This window comes from Dendrobates tinctorius, unplaced genomic scaffold (assembly GCF_039654945.1).
Source record: "Dendrobates tinctorius isolate UK_male_01 unplaced genomic scaffold, ASM3965494v1 ptg000048l, whole genome shotgun sequence".
NCBI classification, from domain to species: domain Eukaryota; kingdom Metazoa; phylum Chordata; class Amphibia; order Anura; family Dendrobatidae; genus Dendrobates; species Dendrobates tinctorius.
Genome location: NW_027361716.1, coordinates 2,712,650 through 2,740,615, shown reverse-complemented (window position 1 = coordinate 2,740,615; position 27,966 = coordinate 2,712,650). Strand labels below are relative to the sequence as shown.

At 44.8% G+C, this 27,966-nt stretch overlaps 1 protein-coding gene across 1 annotated transcript; it reads right to left on the bottom strand.

Moving 5' to 3' along the window:
• Positions 1-12: 12 nt before the first annotated feature.
• On the bottom strand, positions 13-27,966 carry LOC141090263 (uncharacterized). Its single transcript, XM_073576359.1, has 5 exons — positions 27,240-27,966; positions 26,342-26,905; positions 4,148-5,676; positions 2,423-2,887; positions 13-18 (listed from the first exon to the last, which is right to left on the bottom strand). The coding sequence occupies exons 1-5, from the start codon at positions 27,964-27,966 to the stop codon at positions 13-15; spliced, it is 3,291 nt and encodes a 1,096-aa protein (XP_073432460.1).

Sequence of the window (27,966 nt, the reverse complement as noted above, 5' to 3'; positions counted from 1 at the left end):
CCATCCCACAGACTACAACTTAAAGTTGGAACAATCGTAATGTTACTGCACAGCTTAAATTCCAAAAATGGTCTATGTAATGGAACTCGCCTTATTGTTACTGCACTCCATTCCCACCTAATTCAAGCAATCACTCCGTCTCTCATACTCACACTGTCATCGTCGCTGCTCCATGATCCCCGACATCTTCTTCCGCCGGCGCCATCCTGGATCCCGACGTTGTCCACGCCGGCGACATGTTCTTGCGGCCATGCCATCTTGAGTATTCTGAAATCCTGCGAGTGGACATTAGTGGAGATAGTGAAAGGTGAGAGGAGTGTGTGTTGAGGAGTGGTGTGTTGAGGGTTAACATGGCAAGAGGTGTGCTGTGACGTCATCAGTTACAACTGGACGGAAGTTGTTACAACCCAGAAGCTGCTTAGCGCATTTATTATAGTAGATTAAGGCCCGATGCTATCGCATCGAGAGGATAGTGACACACCTCTTGCCATGTTAACCCTCAATACACACACCTCCTCAACACACCACACCGCCTCAACACACACTCCTCTCACCTTTCACCATCTCCACTCACGTCCACTCACTCTTTCACTCCACATACGACCCTTTCTCTCACTCCGTCTCTCATACTCACACCGTCATCGTCGCTGCTCCACGATCCCCGACATCTTCTTCCGCCGGCGCCATCCTGGATCCCGACATTGTCCACGCCGGCGACATGTTCTTGCGGCCATGCCATCTTGAGTATTCTGAAATCCTGCGAGTGGACATTAGTGGAGATAGTGAAAGGTGAGAGGAGTGTGTGTTGAGGAGTTGTGTGTTGAGGGTTAACATGGCAAGAGGTGTGCTGTGACGTCACCGGTTACAACTGGACGGAAGTTGTTACAACCCGGAAGCTGCTTAGCGCATTTATTATAGTAGATTAAGGCCCGATGCTATCGCATCAGGAGGATAGTGACACACCTCTTGCCATGTGAACCCTCAACACACAGTCCTCCTCAACACACCACACCGCCTCAACACACACTCCTCTCACCTTTCACCATCTCCACTCACGTCCACTCACTCTTTCACTCCACATACGACCCTTTCTCTCACTCCGTCTCTCATACTCACACCGTCATCGTCGCTGCTCCACGATCCCCGACATCTTCCGCCGGCGCCATCCTGGATCCCGACATTGTCCACGCCGGCGACATGTTCTTGCGGCCATGCCATCTTGAGTATTCTGAAATCCTGCGAGTGGACATTAGTGGAGATAGTGAAAGGTGAGAGGAGTGTGTGTTGAGGAGTGGTGTGTTGAGGGTTAACATGGCAAGAGGTGTGCTGTGACGTCACCAGTTACAACTGGACGGAAGTTGTTACAACCCGGAAGCTGCTTAGCCCATTTATTATAGTAGATTAAGGCCCGATGCTATCGCATCGAGACGATAGTGACACACCTCTTGCCATGTTAACCCTCAATACACACACACCTCCTCAACACACCACACAGCCTCAACACACACTCCTCTCACCTTTCACCATCTCCACTCACTCTTTCACTCCACATACGACCCTTTCTCTCACTCCGTCTCTCATACTCACACCGTCATCATCGCTGCTCCACGATCCCCGACATCTTCTTCCACCGGCGCCATCCTAAATCCCGACGTTGTCCACACCGGCGACATGTTCTTGCGGCCACGCCATCTTGAGTATTCTAAAATCCTGCGACTGGACGTTAGTGGAGATAGTGAAAGGTGACAGGAGTGTGTGTTGAGGAGGAGTGGTGTGTTGAGGGTTAACATGGCAAGAGGTGTGCTGTGACATCACCAGTTACAACTGGACGGAAGTTGTTACAACCCGGAAGCTGCTTAGCGCATTTATTATAGTAGATAGATGTATCACACCTATGTTTTTATGTGGATAAGATATTTACATAGTGAGCCTCAAGAAGGACAGTATTACTGATGTATGTAAAGTGCTATTGAAATAATAGTACTCTATTAATAAATAAAAAAATAATTATTATTACCTAAGTTATGTAGGTATGTGTTAGGTATGTAGTTGAAATCTATGTATGTTTGCCTAAATTTTTTTTGTTTTTGCCTTTTTTTTTAATCTATATATACCTATACCTATGTATATTTTTATGGATTTAAATATGTCTATGACATATATGTGAAAGAGATAATTAGTGTAAGATATATCTATCTGCTTAAAATATTTATATATATAACATATATCAAGCTATGTATAGAAGTCTTAGAAGTCTATTATCTATATCTATTTAGAATGTAACTATTATTTATATATCTATATATCTATCAATTCCAGGACCAACTTAAATAGTTTAAAGTAAGACATTTTTGTAAACGACATTTCTAGTGAAGATTTTTGGGCTATTAAGTAGCAATTGTCCTTGAAGTGGTGTATCCACCACTTTGACCCTAACGTTGCTGCGTTGCTTTACTCGGGAGAATGCAACATACAATTGTCCATGGGCAAATACAGGTTCGGGCAAAAAAATTCCAACTCGATTGAGGGTCTGTCCTTGGGATTTGTTAATGGTCATAGCAAAAGCAGGTTTTAGAGGAAACTGTCGACGTTTTAATTTAAAAGGTAACCCAGTTTCTGAAGGACACAAATCGATGCGTGGAATAAACACAATGTCTCCTTCAGCTGAGCCAGTAATCACTTTAGCCTGTATGATGTTGCGGAGTAAGGCAATGACAATGAGGCGAGTGCCATTGCAGAGACCTTTCTTGGTGTTTAGGTTTCTTAATAGCATCACAATGGTGCCAATTTTAAGTTTTAAGAGATTTGATTTCATTCCTGATGGTGTCAGAGAGTTTAAAAATTCAACTGGGTAGTTTTCACATTCCTCTGCCTCATCAGCATCGACAGAATCATCACTTGTATATACAGTATAATCACCACTAATGCGATCCATTACTTTACAGTTCAGAAAATCGACGTCATCATTTTTCGGACATAGTATAGCATGTGATGCAGCAGTGTCGAGGCTTTGTTGGTCATTAACATCAATGCAAATATGGTCTCCAAAGATCTCGGTTACTATAGAGCCAGTGCAAAGCATGTCTGGAGGAATTTCAATGACATCCTCTCCAAGGTTATGTTCATTAGACAGCTCACCATTTCCAAGTTTAAGCAACCAAGTGCTGTATTCAGGATCAGTGGAGCGCATGTTGTTAATTAGCGGTAGTCTGGTAAAATGTTGCCAATGTTCTGAATATTTAATGCAGGAATCTACAATGTCTATTCTTGTTCCATGAGCGATGACGGGAAGACATTGTCTGAAGTCTCCTCCAAGAACAATAACTTTACCTCCAAATGGTGTTTTATTTTTTCCAGCAACATTTATTGTCATGATGTCACGTAGAAGTCTGTCTATCACATTCAATGCATGTTTTTGGACCATAGTGCACTCATCAATAATAAAAAGTTTTGTACTCTGTAAATGTTTTCCTGCATTTGTATCGTTTTTAATCCTGGAAACAGATGTTTCGTTGATCGGAATAGGTATGCCATATAGAGAGTGGATTGTTCGGCCTCCTTGTATCAAGTTAGATGCTATTCCTGTAGTTGCTGCAGGTGACACAATTTCTCCTTGTCCTCTTAAATGATGTGTAAGTAGATGGTATAGGTAGGTCTTTCCACTGCCACCAGGTCCGTCGAGAAAAAAGCACTTTGGTGTTAAACTGCTATTTTGTAAAGCTTCAGTAATGACATCATAGGCAAAAAGTTGCTCCTGATTAAGAGTTTCTTTCATCTCTGCAGCTTTTTTTAACTCATAATCCTTATCATATTGTTTAAGGAGTTGTTTAATATTTTTTGCTGGGCGTGGTAAATTATAATTAGCAAAAGTTTTTCCATGGACTATGAGGACATCTTGGACATCTTTCATAGCATATCCTTCACAATCGATACACTCTTCAGTGTTGCTGTGGTATGTATGACAATAGTCTTGTAAAAAATGGTCCTTAAATTCATTCCACAATTCAAGTGGATTACTGGGGGGGCCAAAAATACAGATATAAGCAAACATGTCTCTAAGTTGGGAAGGCATGTTAAGAATGCAAGCATCTGTTAAAGTATGTCTCCAGATGCTATCATCGAATAATAATCCAAGTGCTAACGCAGCATCCTTAAAGGTTTCATGCATAACTCCATTGACGGTTTTAATGCTGTCAAAACTGGTAGCAGCTTTTACATGCAGTAACAACAAACGTAAATAATAGTGTTCTTGGTCTTTCATACTAACAGTATACATTCTTCCAATAACTGTGAGACCCCCACGTTTTCTTTGTTCCCATGTGCCTTGTTTCCAAACGTAGTGTTCTGGAATTTCGCGGTAGAAATAGTTATGTGCATTGTGGTCGATCTTATTAAGGTTGAAATACGCCATAAGTGTAGAATTGGAATTGAGCTTTTGATGGATGTTGTCTGCAGAGTCATTCTCATGAAAATAGAGTGGTTGAGAATTAGGCAGATGTACGGCTAGGCGAATGATGGCATGAGATTGTTTATGCATAGGAAAAGCAAATATCCGCCATGCAGCCTCAGGTGCACTAACATATCTGGTATCCGTAAATTGGTGTGTTTCATCATGTTGGATGTTATTTTGGGAAATTTCAAGGTTGGCTTTGTCATGTCCTTTGTAAACGTATTTAAATAAATATTTTACACTTTGAATGGAAGCACATATTTCTACATTAATATGGCACTTGTATTTGGTGAGTAAAAATGGGTTATATGGAACTACCCATGAATTGTCAATCGTCTTAGAATGGTGTTCATATGTTTTGCCAATGGGTCTGCGGTAAGTGGGATAGCCATCCTTTTCTTTGATGGTATATGGTTGGTTTTGTTTTGGGAAACCTTTGCTACACTTTCCAAGATCCATACAGGGAGAATTAGGATTGTGTTCTCCACAGGGACCATGAATCATGTGTTGAAGAACAATGTTATGGAGCTGAGGGTAGATTGTTTCATCAGGTATTTCAGCCCAGACTATATTGTCTATGTCCGCCTCAGTCCGTAATTTAGACAGGCTGTCAAGAATAATTAAAATATGAGCGTGTGGGAGACCACGCTTCTGAAATTCAATGACATGGACCATTGCAGTGACGTTTCCAAATAATCCACTGCTAATGTCTTTTAAGAGGGATTCCAGTTTAATTTTAAAGACACGTGCAACCAAGTCTGGTCTGTGTTCAACACGCTGCCACGGTTCTAAATGTGTAGTAATCTCATTCCACTTAGGATTACATGTCATGGTGATAAATAGATCTGGTCGACCATACTTTGTAACAATAGCCATAGCATCCTGGTAGCGCTGCTGCATGTTTCTTGGACTGCCTTCAAAAGAAGATGGTAAAATGACGGTTTTCCCAATAGGGATGCCCTTTTGAACCGATTTTTTGAGTAGATGTTCTTGAAGGAGGCAGTAATCCTCCACTTTTAAATCTTTTTGGTGTTTGCGGATGTAATGTAGGCGATTAGCTTCGATTTTGACATAAGCATCTACTAAATATTGCTGTGTTAGCTTACCACCATTGAGGAGTGGATTAAAGTAATTTCTGACAGATAACATATAGCAATGGTATTGGAGTTGAGTGATCCTCCTCGAACTTTTGCCTTGTTGTTTGAGTCCATCATGCCATCCTTGGTCTCCATAAGGGAAAAATATTGGATAGAGGAGGGCATCCAAATTGCTATGGAGAATACTAATTTGTTGTGTTTTTGGAGCTAAAGGGTTATGGGGATCAGGTTTTAAATGAATTAATATGTCTCTATTGAAAGGTGGCTCACCATTGTCATTTTGAAACACGACTGCTACTTCACTGACCGTGGGATTATTGTAGCGTCGAGGGTCTTGAGTACGATCTTGTTTAATAGCCATAGTGATGTTTGGCATGACAGTTCAGTTTTGTAGAGATTTAATTTTTTCTTGTTCTTCCACATCACGTAACATTTGATAAGCTTCCACAAAAGGATTAATAGTTTGGATTTGAAGGGCAATAATGTTCATCAATGTAGGATGACATTTTTGTTTTTCTTTACATCGTAAGCGTTGTTCGTTTGCAGTAGTGGTATCGAGAATGTAAAGTTGGGCAAATGCGCGTTGCTGGTCATCTGAGGGATGTAGTGTTCCAGTTCTATGATAGATCTGGCCATGTATGCGGAAACAGTATGGGCCATATCCAGGAGGTGGTGAAATATTTGCACCCATGGAGGCAAAAGCAAAGGAACTGTTAATACTTCGAATATTATCCATGAAATTTTTGCTAAATTCACTTTGCCCTTTCAGCAAACGTGTAAAGACATCAGGATATTGTAGTATGGGTACATGGACTTTACCCTTCTGACAGCAGAGCGTAAAGTTGTTATCAGAAGGTATCTCTGCTACAAAATGCAAAGCTTCGCAATGCTCACATACATGGGTCATGTCACCACAGCTGTGTTCGGTAATACTATTTTCATCATTAGTGAAAATGTGAGGTTGTAGTAGAAGTGCATGTCCAACCGATGGGGTGCGCCTAGTTTTGAGACCAACGTATATTTGTCTTGGTTGCACTTTCTGCGGGCTAACTGCAGCTTGTATGTGAAGAAACTGTGCGTTGGTATTGAATGGTGGTATTGATAGGGCAGAAACAGATTGCTGATTAGTCATGTCAGTGAACGGCATATAGGATGAAGTGTGGTAGTAACTTGTTCCACATGCTGATGTGGAAGCATCCTGTTGTGAGTCTACTAATAATGATGAGGAAGAAGCGGTCTGTTGTTGGCGGTGATGGCGTGTAGAGGCTTCTTCAGCCAATATAATAGATTTAGAGTTAGGGGATTCGTGTGTGAGACGACGGCGTTTATAAGCCTTAATCTTGTCAAGTCGATGCTGTTTTTCCTCAGGAGTCTCATTAGCATGGCGGTGTTTTTGTCGTAGTGCTAAAGCTGCTTTCCTTTCACTGGCATTGGCATACTGTGCATCGGTATTGAATGGTGGTATTGATAGGGCAGAAACAGATTGCTGATTAGTTATGTCAGTGAACGGCATATGGGATGAAGTGTAGCAGTAAATTGTTCCACATGCTGATGTGGAAGCATCCTGTTGTGAGTCTAATAATAATGATGAGGAAGAGGCCGTCTGTTGTCGGCGGTGACGGCGTGCAGAGGCTTCTTCAGCCAATCTTATGGATTTAGAGTTAGGGGATTCGTGTGTGAGGCGACGGCGTTTATAAGCCTTAATCTTCTCAAGGCGATGGTGTTTTTCCTCAGGAGTCTCATTAGCACGGCGTTGTTTTTGTCGTAGTGCTAAAGCTGCTTTCCTTTCACTGGCATTGGCATACTTTTTGTTATGACTCATGTTGGCACAGGTAAAGGAGTCTATTTGGCAGTTATCTGGCAGTGAAGAAGGCGTCCTGGAGTATTGTAGCGTAAACAGATACTAATTGACCCTGTAATTGCCCAGCAGTAGTTATGAAGTGGTAGTGGCAAATTGGCCCTGTAGTTAGACACCGGCAGAGGAGCAAGGCAGCAGTAGTTATGGCGGTAGAGGCAAATTGGCCCTGTAATTAGACACCGGCAGAGGAGCAAGGCAGCAGTAGTTATGGCGGTAGAGGCAAATTGGCCCTGTAATTAGACACCGGCAGAGGAGCAAGGCAGCAGTAGTTATGGCGGTAGAGGCAAATTGGCCCTGTAATTAGACACCGGCAGAGGAGCAAGGCAGCAGTAGTTATGGCGGTAGAGGCAAATTGGCCCTGTAATTAGACACAGGCAGTGAACAGTCAGAGGAGCAAGGCAGCAGTACTTATGGCGGTATTGGCAAATTGGCCCTGTAATTAGACACCGGCAGAGGAGCAAGGCAGCAGTAGTTATGGCGGTATTGGCAAATTGGCCCTGTAATTAGACACCAGCAGAGGAGCAATGCAGCAGTAGTTATGGCGGTAGTGGCAAATTGGCCCTGTAATTAGACACCGGCAGAGGAGCAAGGCAGCAGTAGTTATGGCGGTAGAGGCAAATTGGCCCTGTAATTAGACACCGGCAGAGGATCAAGGTAGCAGTAGTTATGGCGGTAGAGGCAAATTAGCCCTGTAATTAGACAATTAGACACCGGCAGAGGAACAAGGCAGCAGTAGTTATGGCGGTAGAGGCAAATTAGCCCTGTAATTAGACACCGGCAGAGGAGCAAGGCAGCAGTAGTTATGGCGGTAGAGGCAAATTGGCCTTGTAATTAGACACCGGCAGTAAACAGGCAGATGACCAAAGCAGCAGTAGTTATGGCGATAGAGGCAAATTGGCCCTGTAATTAGACACTGGCAGAGGACAAAGGCAGCAGTAGTTATGGCAGTATAGGCAAATTGGCCCTGTAATTAGACACCGGCAGAGGACAAAGGCAGTAGTTATGGCGGTATAGGCAAATTGGTCCTGTAATTAGACACAGGCAGAGGAGCAAGGCAGCAGTAGTTAAGGCGGTACAGGCAAATTGGTCCAGTAATTAGACACCGGCAGTAAACAGGCATAGGACCAAGGCAGCAGTAGTTATGGTGGTACAGGCAATGCCAAGCGTCCGCACAGCAAGTCGGCGTGAGGTAAATGACGCAATTTCACGAATGCAAGATGGCGTCGGCGAAATGCGAGATTTCGCTGACGTCGTTAACACCTCTTGCCATGTTAACCCTCAACACACCACACCGCCTCAACACACACTCCTCTCACCTTTCACCTCCACTCATGTCCACTCACTCTTTCACTCCACATACGTTCCTTTCTCTCACTCCGTTTCTCATACTCACACCGTCATCGTCGCTGCCCCGACATCTTCCTCCGCCGCAGCGATCCAGGATCCAGACGTTCTCCAGGCCGCCAACATGTTCTTGCGGGACGCCATCTTGGATTTCGTGAAATCCCGCGATATTCAAGATAGCGTCGCCGCAACAACATGTCGCTGGCGTGGACGACTTCGGGATCCAAAAAGATGGCGTCGGCGAAATCTCGCGAGATTACGCCGACGCCATTTTGGATCCCGATGTCTCCCACGCCAGCGACATATTCTTGCGGGACGCCATCTTGGATGTCGTGAAGTCCCGCGATATTCAAGATGGTGTCGCCGCAACAACATGTCGCTGGCATGGGCGACATCGGGATCCAAAATGGCGTCGGCGTAATCTCGCGAGATTTCGCCGACGCCATCTTTTTGGATCCCGATGTCGTCCACGCCAGCGACATATTGTTGCGGCGACGCCATCTTGAATCTCGCGGGACTTCACGACATCCAAGATGGCGTCCCGCAAGAACATGTCGGCGGCCTGGAGAACGTCTGGATCCTGGATCGCAGCGGCGGAGGAAGATGTCGGGGCAGCGACGATGACGGTGTGAGTATGAGAAACAGAGTGAGAGAAAGGAACGTATGTGGAGTGAAAGAGTGAGTGGACATGAGTGGAGGTGAAAGGTGAGAGGAGTGTGTGTTGAGGCGGTGTGGTGTGTTGAGGGTTAACATGTGCGTGTGTGTGTGGTGACGTCACCGGTTACAACTGGACGGAAGTTGTTACAACCGGAAGCTGGTTAGGGCATTTATTATTATAGATACTGTGTGGACACTAACTTTAGAAGACGCAGTTACCCTACATATGCCTAAGCAACGTCGTGAATTGTTTGCCTACAGCTGCGCATTTGGGCCACCTACAAATCCGGCTCAACTTTGGACACATTTCAAAGAACATATAATCCAAGATTATTGCTTACAGCTTTATAACAAAAGTGGAAATTGTCAAAATTGTGAATCTTATGCCATGTAAGATGTCCAAAATATCTTACTACTGCATGGTAAAACGTTTTCAGATTTTAATTTGCCCCAGCCTGAAATTCAAGTTACACAAGTTCCAGAGTATGACGAAGGTTCCGAATTATTGTTGGCAACACAGAAAAGAAACTCATTAAATGCACAACAACGCATTGCATATGACACTATTGTAAGTGCTATAGAAAACAAAGCAGATCTAAGGCCTAAATGTTTCTTTATTGATGGTCCAGGAGGAAGCAGTAAAACATACCTCTATGAAGTTTTAATGCATCACGTTAGAAGTTTGGGAAAAGTGGTATTGCCATCGGCTACAACAGGTATTGCAGCAAACCTTTTACAAGGAGGTCGTACTATGCATTCATTCTTTGGGATACCAGTACCAGTGAATGAAATCTCTGTTTCCCGAATAAAACAAGACACATTTGCAGGAAAAATGTTATACAATGCAAATCTTTTGATACTTGACGAATGCACCATGGCTCCAAAATACGCTTTGACCTTAATTGACAGACTTCTGTGTGAAGCAATGACTACAAATGTTACAGAAAAATATAAAATTCCGTTTGGAGGTAAAGTTTTTGTTATTGGCGGAGATTTTAGACAATGCCTTCCAGTCATCCCAAATGGAACAAGAGCAGACGTTATAGAGTCCAGCTTAAAAATGGCCGATCTTTGGAAACAGTTTACTAAACTCCAACTAATGAACAACATGCCATCTTCTGACCCAGACTCCAGCAACTGGCTTATTAAACTTCGTAATGGTGAACTTAGTAATCCATACAACCTTGGCGAAGACATTATTGAAATCCCAGAAGACATGTTGTGCACTGACTGCATCGTAAGTGATGTTTTTTGGACAACATGTTGAAATTGATGTGGATGATCAAAGCAGTGTTGAGAGGGCCTCTTCCTATGCAATTCTGTGTACTAAGAACGATGATGTGGCTATGCTAAATGACCGTGTAATGGACAGAATGCCTGGACTTGTACAAAAGTGATGATTCGGTGGATGTAGACAATGAATATGAACGAGAGCATTATCCTGTTGAATTTTTAAATAGTCTTACGCCATCAGGAATGCCATCCCACAGACTACAACTTAAAGTTGGAACAATCGTAATGTTACTGCACAGCTTAAATTCCAAAAATGGTCTATGTAATGGAACTCGCCTTATTGTTACTGCACTCCATTCCCACCTAATTCAAGCAAAAGTTATCACTGGAGACGACGTGTTCATTCCACTCATTTATATATGTCCTTCGGACACCGGTCTTCCATTTAGGCTTCGGCATCGACAGTTTCCAATCAAACCAGCATTTGCCATGACAATCAATAACTCACAAGGTCAAACTCTACACCGTGTTGGCATATATCTACCAGAGCCCGTTTTTGGCCATGTACAACTCTACGTTGCATTTTCCAGAGTTAAAATGAGATCCAACGTCAAGGTGCAGGTTCTTGATACTCCTTTACAAGGAAAGTTACTTGGACATAGTCAAAAAGTATTCACAAAAAATGTAGTGTACAAAAATATTTTAGGTTGATATTGTGAACACATCTATTATAGTGTCCATGTACTTCTTTTGTCTGACAATTTCGTTACATACAGTTACATAGTCATGTAATGGATTATCTATTTTAATAATTTGTTTAATAATTTTACTCAGTTATATTAAGTTCTATGAGCAATATCATTTAATAATAATATATATATTTTACATAGAAAACCCTGTGTCATTGCCTTATTCTCACATCTTCATACATAAACTACATACATATTCTAGAATACCCGATGTGTTAGAATCGGGCCACCATCTTGTAAATATATATATATATATATATATATATATGGTGGCCCGATTCTAATGCATCGGGTATTCTAGAATATGTATGTAGTTTATTTATGAAGCTTTAATAATAATGCAATAATGCACACCCAATCCTGATATGCAGGGTCCTCTCACCACCCAATCCTGATATCTAGAGAACATCTCTAGAATCTTCCCTTTTCTCACTATGAAAACAACAAAAACCCTCACTGCTGCATTGATCCACTTCTGCCTGGATTACTGCAATGCTCTATTAATTGGCCTCCCTGTCACTCGACTATCCCCTCTCCAGTCCATACTTAATGCAGTGGCCAGGATCGTCCATCTGGCTAATCGGTACTCGGACGCATCCACTCTTCGCCAGTCCTTACATTGGCTGCCCATTCATTATAGGATCCAATTCAAAGTACTTGTTCTCACCCACAAAGCTCTCCACAGTGCGGCACCCCCTTACATCTCTTCCATCATTTCTGTCTATCGGCCTAGCCGATTGTTGCGCTCTGCAAACGACTTTTGACTAACCTCTGCACTAATCCGTACCTCCCACTCCCGACTCCAAGACTTCTCCCGTGCTGCTCCTATCCTCTGGAATGCTCTACCCCAAGAAATCAGGACTATCCACAATTTGCATAGTTTTAGGCGCTCCCTCAAAACACACTTGTTCAGAGCGGCCTATCACGTTCACTAATCAAAGTCATTCTATGTGCATGTGTGCGTGTGTAGCCCATTCACTATCTCAATCCATCCTTCACTCCCTCAAGATGGCTTGACCATCATTGTAAAAGCATCATTGTAAATACACACCTGTACTTTGTATCTCCCTCATCTCATTGTAGATTGTAAGCTCTCACGAGCAGGGTCGTCTTATTTCGTCTTATTTTGCTTTAATTATTGTATTGTTAACGTTGTTACTTATGACTTGTGTTTTGAAACTGTTAAACTGTAAAGCGCTGCGGAATATGTTGGCGCTATAGAAATAAAGATTATTATTATTATTATATGCATGGTACCCTTCCCCCCTATCCTGGTATGCATGGTCCCCTCACCCCCCAATCCTGATATGCATGGTCCCCTCACCCCCCAATCATGATATGCATGGTCCTCTCACCCCCCAATCCTGGTATGCATGGTCCTCTCACCCCTCTTTCCTGGTAAGCATGGTCCTTTCACCCCCCTTTACTGGTATGCATGGTCCCCCTCACCCCACTTTCCTGGTATGCATGGTCCCGTCACCCCCCTTTCCTGGTATGCATGGTCCCCTCACCCGCCAATCCTGATATGTATGGTCCCCTCACCCCCCAATCCTGATATGCATGGTACCCCTCACCCCTCAATCCTGGTAAGCATGGTCCCCGCACCCTCCAATCCTGGAATGCATGGTCCACTTATCCCCCAATCCTGGTATGCATTGTACTCTCACCCCTCTTTCCTGGTAAGCATGGTCCCCTCATCCCCCTTTCCTGGTATGCATGGTCCCCCTCCCCCCCTTTCCTGGTATGCATGGTCCCGTCGCCCCCCTTTCCTGGTATGCATGGTCACCTCACCTCCCTTTCCTGGTATGCATGGTCACCCTCACCCCCCTTTCCTGATATGCATGGTCCCCTCACCCCCCTTTGCTGGTATGTATGGTCACCCTCACCCCCCTTTCCTGGTATGCATGGTCCCCTCACCTCCCTTTCCTGGTATGCATGGTACCCCTCCCCCCTTTGCTGGTATGCATGGTCCCCCTCCCCCTTAGCTGGTATGCATGTGTAGAAGGAGGAGTCCCCGCTGTGTAACCGGGCCGGAACCAAGGGGGCCATCACCAAGGTTCCTAGAGAGACTGTTTCCGGGGGACACAATTGGGGGTCGGACCGCAGAGACTTCTAGAAAGTTTGGGGGAGGAGATACTATAAAAGGGGCTGAGGACGCCAGCAGGAGTCAGTCAATGCAGCAGGAGAGGAGAAGCGAGGAAGCTAGAGGGCGCCAGAGAGCCAGAGCGAGAGCCAGAACCAGAGCAAGAAGAGCAGAGAAGCGATGGGCGAGGCTGAAGGGAGACTCACCGCTAACTGAATGGAGATGGCACCGAACCGTCCAACGGAGAGACACCGCCGGCTTCGCCCTGAGAGTGTGGCCTGTCCACCACCGCCTGACTCCACCCCACGGGTGCGGCCCGCCCGCGGCAGCCGACGACCGACTCCACCCGTGGGTGCGGCCCGTCCACTGCCGACCGCATCCACCGCTCCGATCCAGCCCGCAGTTGTGGCCTGTCTGCTGCCGCCTGCGGCCCCCACAGCTCGGCTCCGGCCCACGGCTGCGGCCTACGCCGTCCAGACCCCAGGCAACGCCGTTCCACCTCCACCGGGAGGTGCGATGCAGTGGAACTCTTCAGGGGCCTGCTGTGCCCCCACTTCGCTGGGGCATAGGAACGCCCGAATTCTCCGCCAAATCCTTGTCAGCTGGGCGCAGAGGCTGATACGCCGAAGCATCATCGACCATCTCTCTGCCGGATGTCAGAGAGGATAAGTAACACGTTGTAGTTAACATTCTGGACCCATAGTCGGCCATACCGCGGCCCTATAGTGACCGATCTTTGCTGGGTTAGTCGTGTTTGTGTCACCAGTGTATTCTTGTTTTGATCCCTGTGAGGATAACTGCTGCTAGCTTGTTTGGTTGCTCGAGAGAGCCCCCATAGGCATCTATATTTATATAAAAGTTACATCTTAAAGTTCATCCCGTCTCCCGTCTCGTCACTGCATCCCACGTACCTGCGATTACTACATTTGGTGTAGTCGGCAGGATGAAGTCTCCGAGCACGAGCGGAGATGGTGTGGCCCAGGGGGGAAATGGTGGGCCCCGGCCCAGCCTATCCTTGGGGGTTATGCTGAGCAATCTACCCAGGATCTCCGGCAGCAATACTATGCTGTGGAACTGGACAGAGCGAATGCGAGGGCTATTTAGGATGCATCCGCTGACCCCTGACCTAGAGGCAGAAGTGGCCCTAATGGTGTTGGACGGGGAGGCCCGGGATTCCGTAATGTTGAGGCCCCCGGGGCAGCAAAATACCTTCATCAGGGTGTTACAGATCTTAGAGGAGACCCATGGGGACCCGACTGATGTGGGAGAACTGAGAACCCAGATGTTTAGTCGCATGCAGAAGTACGGGTTGAAGGTAAAGCCCCAGAAATGCCACCTGTTCCTTACACAGATCAAATACCTGGGACATACCGTCTCTGCCGAAGGAGTTAGACCATCCATGGAAAAGGTCGCCGCGATCCAAGGGTGGCCTACTCTCGAGACGGTAAAAGATGTACGAGCCTTCCTGGGGTTGGCTGGATATTACCGTCGCTTTGTAAAGAACTTTGCACATCGAGCATGAGCCCTGCAAGACCTGCTGAAGGGGGCCCCTGCTGGAGAGAATGGATGGAAGATTCAGTGGCGAGAACCATAGGAAGAGGCCTTCCGAGATCTCAAAGCTGCACTCTTGGAAGCCCCGGTGTTAGCTTATGCGGATTTCTCGAAGCCATTCATACTGCACACTGATGGGAGCCTACCTGGGCTAGGAGCTGTATTGTCGCAAGTCCAAGATTGCTGGGAAAGAGTGATCGCTTACGGCAGTCGATCACTCCACGACTCCGAATGTAATCCTGACAATTACAGCTCCTTTAAGCTTGAGCTCCTCGCAGTAATGTGGGCCATGACGGAGCGGTTCGCAGAGTACCTGTCGGGCTCCGAGGTGGTGGTACGAACCGACAACAATCCACTGGCCCACCTCGAAAATGACAAATTATGGGCCATGGAGCAACATTGGGTGGCCCGGATGGCCAAGTTCAAGTACAAGATCATCTATAAAAGGGGAGCAGAGAATGTAAATGCTGATGCCCTCTCCAGGATTCGACGTACAACCCCAGGGCACAGTCGAGACGATGAACTGGAAGGAGAAGAGATGCCGTTCACTCTGACCCCCGCCGGAGTCACTGCCACAACCCGAGAACAATCCCACATAGGACTCACTAGAGGCATGCTAGAACAATCCCAGGACAAGTGGCTTCAGCAGCAACAAAAAGATGGAGAGATTGGGGCCCTGTGCCAATGGGTGGCCACTGACAAAATACCTAACAACACTCAGAGACATACTTTGACTCAGGACTCTTTGTTAATGCTACGCCAATGGGAGAAATTGATAATCAAAGGAGGACTATTGTACCGCAAGGTGGTATCGCGGACAACATCAGCAATAGCTTGGCAAGTAGTCGTACCAGGAGCACAACTTAATGAGCTAGCTCTAGAGGCCCATGAAAAAGGGGCTCATTTTGGGGCTCAAAAGTCTTTTCAGTGGTTACAAAAAATAGCTTACCATCCTTGCTTGCAGACCGCAGTGGAAAAACCTTGCCCTGTGTGCCGCCTATGCGAGTTAACTAAACCACCCCCACAACGGGCCCCAGTGCAGACCATAGAAACAGCACCCCTCAAATTCTTGATGATTGACTATTTGCCCATTGGCCTCACACACCAGGGGTATGAACATTGTCTCGTCATGTTGGACCATTTCACCAATTTCGCCGTGGTAACTCCTACTCGAGATCAAACTGCGGAGTCGACCGCCTACGCGATTTGTAAATACTTTATCCAAGTGTACGGCTGCCCCCAACGGATACATTCAGATCAGGGTGCGTGCTTCCTGGGAAAAGTTATGGAAGAACTACACCGTCTGTATGGTATCGGTAAATCCCAGACCACTTCCTACCACCCACAAGGGAATGGGGCCTGCAAACGATTTAATCAGATGCTAATCCAAATGTTACGCACCCTGGAGAGCGACCGGAAGGCCCGCTGGCCTGAGTACATCCCTGAACTGGTGTGGGTTTATAACAACCGGGTACATCGAGTCACCGGTTACACCTCTTACTCGCTGCTATTTGGCCAGGAAGGCAAGGGGATCACGGAGGTGGAATTAAATCTGGAAGAGCAACAACCGTGGACAGGGGTCTCATCGTGGTTCCGGAACCACCGGCATCGGCTACAAACCCTGCATTGAATCGTCCACACAAAACTCCAGGACCTGGAACATCCATCTGCCTCAACCCATCGACCTCCGGGCCGGGGATCGGGTACTCGTACGAGATCAGCGCCCTTAGAACAAGCTGGAACCCCGCTGGGAAGAGAGTCCATATCGAGTGTTGCGGCGAGTAAGCCCTGACAGGCCAGTGTACGAAAAACAACCTGAGAAATATGGGAATCTCCCTACCCATACCGTGCACCATAATATGTTATGGCCCTGTACTTCCACCGACCCCTTACGACCCGAGACCGCGCCTCAGGTCTCAGAACCTCTGTAAGCAGTATGGGAGGAGGACGACGAAGAAGACCTCCCAGTAGCACAAACGAACAATTCAAAGAGTAATATCCCAGTGGACCTAGGCGGTGGAAGGCCCGACCGACCAGCCACCTTCCACCACCCCAGAAGACTCCACCACAGTCGAACCAAGACGCTCCGAGCCGCCAACAGCTGGCAAACCCCTCGAACGCTACGAGCAGGATCAGTTCATATGGCAAAGGAAACTTTCATCTCCAGACAACAACCCAGGCCTCCCCAAGCCCTCGCCCGAGGACTGGCGAGCATACAGGATGGGGGAGTGTAGGAGGAGGAGTCCCTGCTGTGTATCCGGGCTGGAACCAAGGGGTCAATCACCAAGATTCCTAGGGAGACTGTTTCCGGCGGACACAATTGGGGGAAGGGCCGCAGAGACTTCTAGAAAGGTTGGGGGAGGAGCTACTATAAAAGGGGCTGAGGACGCCAGCAGGAGTCAGTCGACGCAGCAGGAAAGGAGAAGCGAGGAAGCTAGAGGGCGCCAGAGAGCCAGAGTGAGAGCCAGAACCAGAGCAAGGAGAGCAGAGCAGCAACAGGCAAGACTGAAGGGAGAGTCACCGCTAACAGAAGGGAGGCGGCATCGAGCCGTCCAATAGAGAGACACCACCCGGCTCCGCCCCATGGGTGTGGCCTTCCACTGCAGCCCGCGGCTGCCACCGCCCGACCACCCCGCGGGTGCGGCCAGACCGCTCCCGCCCATGGCAGCTGACGACCAACTCCACCCCAGGGTGTGGCCTGACCGCTCCCACCCGCGGCAGTCGATGCCCGACAACACCCCGCGGGTGCGGCCCATCCGCTGCTGCCTGCGGCTGTTGCCGCTCCACTCCAGCCCGCAGTTGCGGCCTGTCTGCTGCCGCCTGTGGCCCCTGCAGCTTGGCTCCGGCCCGCGGCTGCGGCCTACACCGTCAGGACCCCGGGCAATGCCGTCCCACCTCCACCGGGAGGTGCGATGCAGAGGAACTCTTCAGGGGCCTGCTGTGCCCCCACTTCTCCAGGGCGTAGGAACGCCCCAAGTCTCCGCCAAATCCTCGTCGACAGGGCCCAGCGGCTGATACGCCGAAGCATCATCGACCATCTCTCTGCCGGACATCGGAGAGGATAAGTGACACGTTGTAGTTAACATTCTGGACCCGTAGTTGGCCATACCGTGGCCCTATAGTGACCAGTCTTTGCTGGGTTAGTCGTGTTGTCACCAGTGTATTCTTGTTTTGATCCCTGTGAGGATAACTGCTGCTAGCTTGTTTGGTTGCTCGAGAGAGCCCCCATAGGCATCTATATTTATATAAAAGTTACATCTTAAAGTTCATCCCGTCTCCCGTCTCGTCACTGCATCCCACGTACCTGCGATTACTACATTTGGTGTAGTCGGCAGGATGAAGTCTCCGAGCACGAGCGGAGATGGTGTGGCCCAGGGGGGAAATGGTGGGCCCCGGCCCAGCCTATCCTTGGGGGCTATGCTGAGCAATCTACCCAGGTCCCCCTCACCCCCGTTTCCTGGTATGCATGGTCACCCTTAGCCCCTTTCCTGGTATGCATAAAAAGTGACTACACTATATACTGAGGGATGGCACTATACATAATAAGCGAGTACACTATATAGTGCACTTTATACTAAGGGTATAAAGGGTATACTATAAAGGGTGTACTATGAGTACACTTTATACTAAGGAACTGTGTTAGACATAAAAAGCGATAATAATGTCATCCTCTACCTTCCCTGTTCCTAAATCCATTATAAACCCCCCTTCCTCCCATCCCAATCAACCACACCCCTCATTGTCATCCTCCCCCCCGCATCCCACTATTGTCCTCTCCACCACCCCATGATTGCCCTCTTCACCACCTCCATCATTGCTTTCTCCCCACCACCCCATTATTTCCCATTCCACCACCTCCATCATTGCCTCCTCCCCACCATCCCATCATTGTCCTTTCCACTATCTTTTGCCTGCTCCCCCACCACCCCATAATAACCCATTCCACCACCTTCATCATTTCCTCCTCCCCCACCACCCCATCATTGTCCTTTCCACCACCATCATCATTTTCTTCTCCCCACCACCCCCATCATTGCCCATTCCACGACCTCCATCATTTCTTACTCCCCCACCGTCCCCATCATTGCCCTTTCCACCACCATTATATTTTCCCCACCACCCCATCATTGTCCATTACACTGCCTCCATCATTTCCTCCTCCCTCACCACCCCCATTATTGCTCATTCCATCACCTCCATCATTTCCTCCTTCCCCACGACCTTCATTATTGCCCTTTCCACCACCCCATCATTACTTTCTTCCCCACCACCCCTATCATTGCCCTCACCATCAACCCAATCATTGCATTCTGCTTCATCACCCCCATCATTGCCCTCTCCATCAACCCAATCATTGCCTTCTGTCCCATCACCCCCATCATTGCCTTCTGCCCCATCACCCCCATCATTGCCCTCTCCTCCACCTACACACACACCAGCACCACTCACCTATCTTCATCCACACACCCACTTGCCCTGTCCTCCACCTACACACACAGACACACACAGCACCATTCACCTCGCTGCAAACATACACACACAACACACACACCTCACCGCTGCTCACGGTATCTTGCAGCCAGAGCATTGCCAGCAGCTTCCTTCGTGTCTCACACAGCTGCGGCACTGAATGATGATGTCATTCAGCCACTGCTGTGTGAGACAGGAAGCACGGGCAGGAAGCAGAACGGATAACTGCAGCTCCACTCCGCTGCCATTTTCTCTTGCAGGCAGTGGAGGGCAGCAGATCTGCAGAGATCTCGGGGCCGGATACACAGGCCAGATTGCACTCATTATTAGCCTCCTTCAGGGCCCCCCCTCTACCTCAAGGCCCCGATGCAACCGCACTGGTTGAACCGGCGGTATGTCCGCCCCTGTATTTAGGTGTCTTATACCCATAATGAGTGCCCCCTGGTCCTTAGTATGGTACTTGGAAGGAATAAGTCATGCTAAGTCCTTTGTACAGACCACACATATACATACAAACATACATATAAATGAGATCCCCTCTGAGGCCTCTTTTTTCCAAGCTAAGCAAGCCCAAATTTTTGATCCTCTCATCATATGAGAGGCCTTTCGTCCCTTGTAATAATCTAGTGATCTAGTAGGTCGCCTTTGAACTGACTCTAAGTTCTGAATGTTTATTTTTAAATGTAGGGCCCAAAGTTGGATCCCATATTTTAGATGTGGCCTCACAAGTGATTTATAAAAGGGTAACAATACGTTGGGATCGCAGGATTTTATCTCTCTTTTTATACACAGTAAAATCTTGTTTGCTTTTGCATCTGCTGCTTGACCTTGAGTACTGCTGCTCAGCTTACTTGTAACCAGAATTCCCAAGTCCTTCTCCTGTTCTGTAATCTTAATTATGGTCCCATTTAATGTTTATGCAGCAATAAGATTACTCTGTGACAGGTGCATTACTTTACATTTATCTACATTAATCTGGGCAGCATGGTAGCTCAGTGGTTATCTACTCTGTCCCCTTTTTAGCACCCTGCCCCAGATCCTAGTTTAAAAGCTCCTCCATCCATCTGAATTTTTTTCCCCTAAGCACAGATGCACCCTCACCATTTAGTTGCAACCCATCCCTACCGTAGACCCTGTAGCCGACAGAGAAGATGGCAGAGTTCTCCATGAACCCAAACCCTTCCTTCCTGCACCAATTTCTAAGCCACTTATTTATCTCCCTAAGCTCTTGCTGTCTTTCTAGAGATGCTTGTGGCATCGGCAGTATTTCTGAAAACACCACCTTGGAGGTTCTGGCCTTCAGCTTCTCTCCTAGTTCCCTGTAATCGTTTTTAAGGACCTTACATCTCACTCTAACTTTGTCATTGGTACCGATCCGTACCGTGAGTGCTGGGTTTTTCTCAGCCCCACCCAGCAATCTATCTATCCAATCCACAGTATGCCAAACCTAAGCACCCTGCAGACAACACACTGTCCGGCATTCACAATGACTCTGTTGGCCTAATTATAGAGTCGGCTACCATCAACACCTGTCTGTCCTTTGCTGTAATCCTATGTCCCTTATTCCTACAGCAGTTTTTTCCTGCTGTAGTGATTACTGTGACCTGTAAAATTGCTAAAAAGCTTTAAATTTTTTTTGTGTGCATTAATTTTTCAGACATACAGTGTTACGTAGTCTGGTCTGTGAACAAGGCATTACTGGGAACGCTTAGGCCGGGAATGCAGCGCAGGACGTCGGAAGGTAAATATACCCCGATTTTTCATTTTTTATTCTTTTTTTACAGGGGTATGGTACCCAGGGCCTGGAGGACAGTCTCCTCTCTTCCACAACGTGGGTACAAACCGCACATGAGACGCTTAACTTCCCACATGGTGGGCATAGCCACATGCGGGAAGTAAGCAATTCTCATGCATTCCTATGGGTGTGGAAACATGGCAATTCTTTGCGATTCCGCACAAAAGAATGATCATGCTGTGATTTTTTCCACGATGCGTTTCCGCCGCGGAAAAAAGCGCAGCATTAGCACAGCATGTGCGGAATGCCATAGGAATGCATGGGGGGGCGTTCTGTACACGATTTTTAAACGTTTTCGCGCCGAAAATCGCTGCAAAAACGCTTAAAAATCGCATCGTGGGCACACAGCCTAAAAACTTTGTAAGCTTCCATTTCTCAGACATACAGTGTTACGTGGTGTCTGAACATTTCTGTGATCTCTAAAAGCGACCAAAAGCTTTTAAAAACTTTTTAGGCTTCCATTTCTCAGACTTGGAGTTACATGGTCTGTGAAGATTTCTGTAATCTGTAAAACTGCTAAAAAGCTTTAAAAATCTTGTAGACTTTCATTTCACAGACACACAGTCAGAAGTGGTGTTTGAACATTTCTGTGATATCTTAAAGTGAATAAAAGCTTTTAAATATGTTGTAGACTTTCATTTCTCAGACATACAGTGTTATGTGGTCTGTGAACATTTCGGTAACCTGTAAAAGAGATAGAAAGCTTTTAAAAACTTTTTAGGCTTCCATTTCTCAGTCGTACAGTGTTATGTGGTGTTTGAACATTTCTGTGATCTCTAAAAGTGACAAAAAGCTTTAAAAAACTTTTTAGGCTTCCATTTCTCAGATGTAGTGTTACGTGATCTGTGCACATTTCTGTAATCTGTAAAACTGCTAAAAAGCTTCTAAAAATATTGTAGGCTTTGATTTCTCCGGCTTACAGCCTTATGTGGTGTTTGAACATTTCTGTGATCTGTAAAATTGCTAAAAAGCTTTTGAAAATGTTGTAGGCTTCCATTTCTCAGACAGTGTTACATTTTTTTTTAACATTTCTGTGATCTCTAAAAGTGAACAAAAGCTTTTAAAAATGTTGTAGGCTTCCATTCACCATACATACAGTGATATGTAGTCTATGAACATTTCTGTGATCTCTAAAAGTGAACAAAAGCTTTTAAAAAATGTTTATACTTCCATTGCTCAGACATACAGTGTTACATGGTCTGTGAACATTTCTGTGGTCTGTAAAACCACTAAGCTTGTAAAAATTTTGTAGGCTTCAATTTCTCAGCCATACAGTCTGAAAAAAGTATTGAGACATTTTCCTGGATTGAATTTGATTGTCATCCATACACTTTTCGTTCAGTTACATTATGGTGTAGAAAACTCACAAAAACTGCTTTGGTTGCTGCTGGTGCCCATTTTTTTCTTTTATTAAAAATAAACTTGGTTTCAAAAGATCTAGCAATTTAAAAAATGTGTAAGGCGTGCATTAATGGATGTGGAAGTGAAAGTGTTGATGATGGTGCACACAGATGCTGAGGACATGGGTCAGGTGTGACTACTACTGTTCCTGGAGCACAAAAAACACACCCATCCATGACACATAGGTTCCTGTCCCACTTTGCACGGAGGCACGGTACACCACTTCTGAAGCCAGAGCAGTGCAAACAGGTAATTGTTTGGATAGCATATTATGCTTCCAGCAGGCTTGGTGGCACCACACAGTCTTCCACATGGTCCAGTCTCACCAGCCTAAAGTCTTAATTTCATAATGCTCACAGTGATCCTTCCTCACACCATGTTGAATCCCAGGAGACTAGTGATCCCACACTAGGACACTCTGAAGAGCTTTTTACAACATAATTTCTTGATTGCTTACTCTCAACCTGCATACTCCAAGACTCCTTGCACATTCTGACTTACCATCATCAGGCACGTTCAAATCTTTGTCCTAGCCCAGCGTTCAGTTGCCATCCATCCATAGGCCCAAATGCTAAACGGATAAATTTCCAGGCTGATTGTTGTAGAAGTATTGCCATTTAGGCTGGTAGACACAGAGAATTCTCGTCGACTCATGGTGGCCGCTGTCCCTCTGTATTTGGCCCCCTGCCTCCACTTTTTCTCCCACTGTGGCTTCTCCACCTTGTACCAGCACATGTCCAGGAACATCACCCATGCCCTTAGCTACACACTTTTTGGCATTGTTCACTTAACAATTGCACTTGTATCTCAGAGCACGTCGTCCACATTAGCCAGAAAATGGAAGCTCTGCAGCACTACCTCAGTGGAGCGGCAACAGGCTGTGCTTAAGCTAATTTGTCTAGGAGACAAGTCCCACACCACAGCAGAGTTACTTAAAGGAATAACAGACCAGACAGATCTCTGTTTTTTGCGGCGGAACCTCCAACCAGGCATTGTCATGTGTGATAATGGGCGTAACCCGGTGAAGCTTGACAAGCTCACATACGTACCATGCTTTGCTCATGTGCTCAACTTGGCAGCTCTGTGATTTCTGAAAACATACCCAGATTTTTCAGAGCTTCTGGTTAAGGTACACCACAGTAGTGCAAATTTCTGCAAGGTGGCTACAGCTGCTGCTGCACTGGTAGTGCTGCAGCAGCTTGAGTCACTTGAAAATGTGTTGGAATTTCACATTGCACATGCTGGCAATGCTTTGTGAGCAGAAGAGACCATGCCTGTTGGTATTCTGGTCAGCCTCCACACATAACAACTGAAGATTGGGCATGGATGTCTGAGATGTGTTTGATTCTCCAAGACTTTGAGGACTTCGCAAAGATGGTGTGAAAAATGAGGATGAATGAACTCATGGAGATTAACATCCAACACTGCGGAGACACCATCACATGTTTCTCAACGCAGTGATTCTAGAGCAATCATTCAAAGAATATATAAGCCAGCTCACCGACTTCCATAGGAGCACGGATCACCATCCCACAATGGTAGATGCAACGAAGAAAGGAAAAAATTATCCAGCTCCACACGATATTCAATTTAACGATTTATTCCAATGAAGATAGAATACGAGTCAGCTCCAGGGTTGCATAGCTCACACAGGAGCGGCATTTAGCGACGCGTTTCGATCGCTGAGTGCGATCTTTATCAAAGCTACTACATCAAAATCACGCACAGGTTAAAAAGGAGCAGAGACCAATCCAAAATCCAATACAGATCACATGATTGGAAGGTCCTGTTCCATTGAAACAATACAAGCAAACAACGAATTTGTGAAATATATCTCAAAAATACATATAAAATATGCAAAGAAAACATTGTATGAATGTAAAGAACACCCATAATGGAAAAAATTCACAATTTTATCAAAGACAATAAAACTATATGTTTAAATTTGTGGATCATGTGACCACAAAAGCTGATCTGATCAGCGCAAAACTCAATTAGCGGTATCACATGTATTTATCACGAAACATGAAAAATATCATACACAAAATATATACATACAAAATAAAACACACTATGATATAAACATGCTCTGAAATATTAATAATGAAACATGATTTCATTCTTTTTGTTTAATCCATCAGGAAATCTCGTCCCCAGGTTAAAAATCCAGAAAGCCTCCCGGGTGAGCAGAGTTCTTCTAATGTCACCACCCCTAGAAGATTTCCTGATTTTTTCGATACCTGTCACCTGCAGGGAAGCAACATTGCGAGAATGGAAGTTAATAAAATGTCTGGCTGCAGAAGAAATATTGCGGACTCCACTTGTGACATTGATTATATCGTATAAATGTTCAGCTATCCTAGTCTTTAATTTTCTAGATGTACAACCTATATAGGATTTAATACAAGTAGTGCAATCAATTTTATACACCACAAAATCAGTATTACAATTAATAAAATTGTTAATTTTAAACGATGTAGATTTGTCATTATTATAAAAAAAATTAGTTTTTATCATGTGTTTACACGTCCTACAATTATTACCTCCGCATTTATAATTGCCTCTATTATCCAACCAAGTACCCCTATTATTTCTAGATGAGAACAAACTTGGTGATAAAATATTACCTAAAGTGGGAGCTGCAACTATATTACATCCCTCTCCCAAAACAGCAGCCAAAATAGGATCCTCATATAATAGAGGTAAAAATTTATTAATAATCTTTTTAATTTCAACAAATTGTGGGCTAAATTGAAAACATATGAACGGATTTTTGGACATAGCAGATTTTTTATTCTTACTATCAACTAGAACACAACTATCTTCTGTAACTAAATCCAAAGCTCTGTTCAACATCCAATTAGGATAATTCCTATTTCTCAATTTATTGCAAGACCTACCAAGTTCCTGCTGCAAACTATTATTATTTTTACAATTCCTTTTAATTCTTGTAAGCTCACCCACAGGAATCGACTTTACTGTATGTCTCGGATGACTACTATTAGCATGCAGGATAGTATTTCCTGCCATTGGTTTGGAATAGGTACGGGTAGATATAAGCTGACCTGGAACACCCTGCAAAAATAAATCTAAAAATGAAATATCATTTTTATTGTGCACAAAAGTAAATTTTAAATTGTAATCATTAGAATTAATATATTCCACAAAGTCTGGTATGGCAGACACATCTCCTCTCCAAATAATTAAAGTATCATCAATGTATCTACCATACCAGACAATGTAATGAGCAAATTCATTAGACAAAGAATACAGAAAATTATGTTCCCAAAAGGCCATAACGATGTTTGCCAATGATGGTGAAAATTTTGCACCCATCGCTACGCCCTTGCATTGTAAATAACAAACGTGATCAAACGAGAAATAATTATGAGTCAAAAGATAAGAAGTAACCTGTAACATATAATTAATTAAATCAGAAGAATAATTACTATATTCCACAAGATGGAATTCCAAAGCTTCTAGAGCAATGTTGTGGGGTATATTTGTGTAAAGAGCTGTAACATCACAGGTCAGCCATGAATAATCTGGTAACCACCTTTTCTGTGTCAAAATATCAAGAACATCACCAGTATCTTTAATAAAACCAGGAATCAAACGAACTAGAGGTTGCAGTAAAGAATCCAGCCACTCACCCAGATGCTCATTGATGGAACCAATTCCCGAGACTATAGGTCTCATAGACGGGAAATCCTCATTTTTATGAATCTTGGGTAAACCATGTAAATTAGGCAAAACCGGATTAGACACCTCCAAAAAATCTACCTGTTTCTTGGTTAACACCCCCAATGACAAACCCTCCTGAAGAATTTTATTAACTTTAATTTTATACGAAGAGGTAGGATTATTTGACAATTTTTTATAGACAGAAGAATCAGAAAGCATTTCTTGAATCTTAACCTGATAATCACAGGAATTCATTACCACCACTACTCCACCTTTGTCCGACATTTTGATAATAATATCCGTCATGTCCTTCAATTCTTGTATTGCCTTTCTTTCTTTAGTAGACAAATTAACTCTCCTACTTAGATCATTTTTCTTATTATGTAGAATCTTTAATTCATGTTCAATGACATCTTGAAAGCGATCCATACACTCTGAACGCGACTGAATTGGATAAAAAAATGGATTTTTCGTTTTTAATGCAACAGATTGATTAATAGAAACATTCTGAACAGTATTTGTTTTTGACAATTCTTATTAAGAATAATATAAGAGAAATCTTAAGATATAAGAGAAATCTGTTCCTGAAAATCCAAATCATGATATTCATTGAAAGAAACCACATCAGAATCTTCCGAAACATCAGGGGAACCAGTCCAAAAGTGCTTCCTAATAGTCAAATTACGAATAAATTTATTAACATCAAGCAATGTTGAAAAAAGATTAAAATCTTTATCAGGGACAAAATTCAATCCATATGCCAAAACTTTGATATGATCAATAGACAAAGTCCTGGATGAAATATTAAGCACATTATCAAAAACATTTATTTCCTTCTGTAATTCTTCCTGCGGCGAGTCATCATACCAAAGTTGTTTTCTATGTTTGCGCCCACCGCGCCTTTTGCGTTTTTTGACCTATTAGAATTGACTGAACTGCTGGAAGACGCTTCTGATGTGTCCAAATTATTTTCAGTAGAGTCTCCTTCAGATGAAAAACTGACACGCTGTCTAGAATATGTTTTTTTATAATTGCCTCGCCTCAAAATGGATTTAGGTGATTTGGACACATCACGGGTGTTCCAATCAAATACTTTATTCTGGGAGTAGTCCTCAAGATCTCTCTGAAATTTACGTTTTTTTCGTTGCATAATTTCATCCTCCAACACATTCATATTATCCTGAATGTTCTTGATCCAACCTTCATATTTAATCAAAGAATCTGAAGCATTAAAGGATTGTTTGATATCAGAAATTTCTTTTTGTATATCAGTTAATTTGGTCTCTTCATATTGTATGATCAAACGCATCAAAGTGAGTGAGCAATTACTTAAAACTGCATTCCACTCATCCACAAATTTATCACAAAAAAACGTAGTACATCTTTTCTTAATTCTTAATCCACGAGGGACCATATCTTTAGAAACATAATTCTGCAACGTAGTCAGATCCCACCAAGTCTTCATCTCCTGTGTCATCAGCTTGTCTAGCTGCACATAAGAAGCCGACACACCAGAGGGCACATTCACATCCACAGGTGCATGAGAAAAAACCTGAGCGGCTTTTTTCATTCTGTCCGCTGATGGATCAGACAT

Excerpts from the sequence above, each read along its gene's own strand:
- LOC141090263 (XM_073576359.1), bottom strand. The coding sequence starts at position 27,966 with ATGTCTGATCCATCAGCGGACAGAATGAAAAAAGCCGCTCAGGTTTTT. Across the intron at positions 26,906-27,239 it reads AAACATAGAAAACAACTTTG|AATTGTCAAAAACAAATACT; the intron begins GTATGATGACTC and ends ATTCTTAATAAG. Across the intron at positions 2,888-4,147 it reads TGCATGAAACCTTTAAGGAT|GTCGATGCTGATGAGGCAGA; the intron begins GCTGCGTTAGCA and ends AGTGATGATTCT.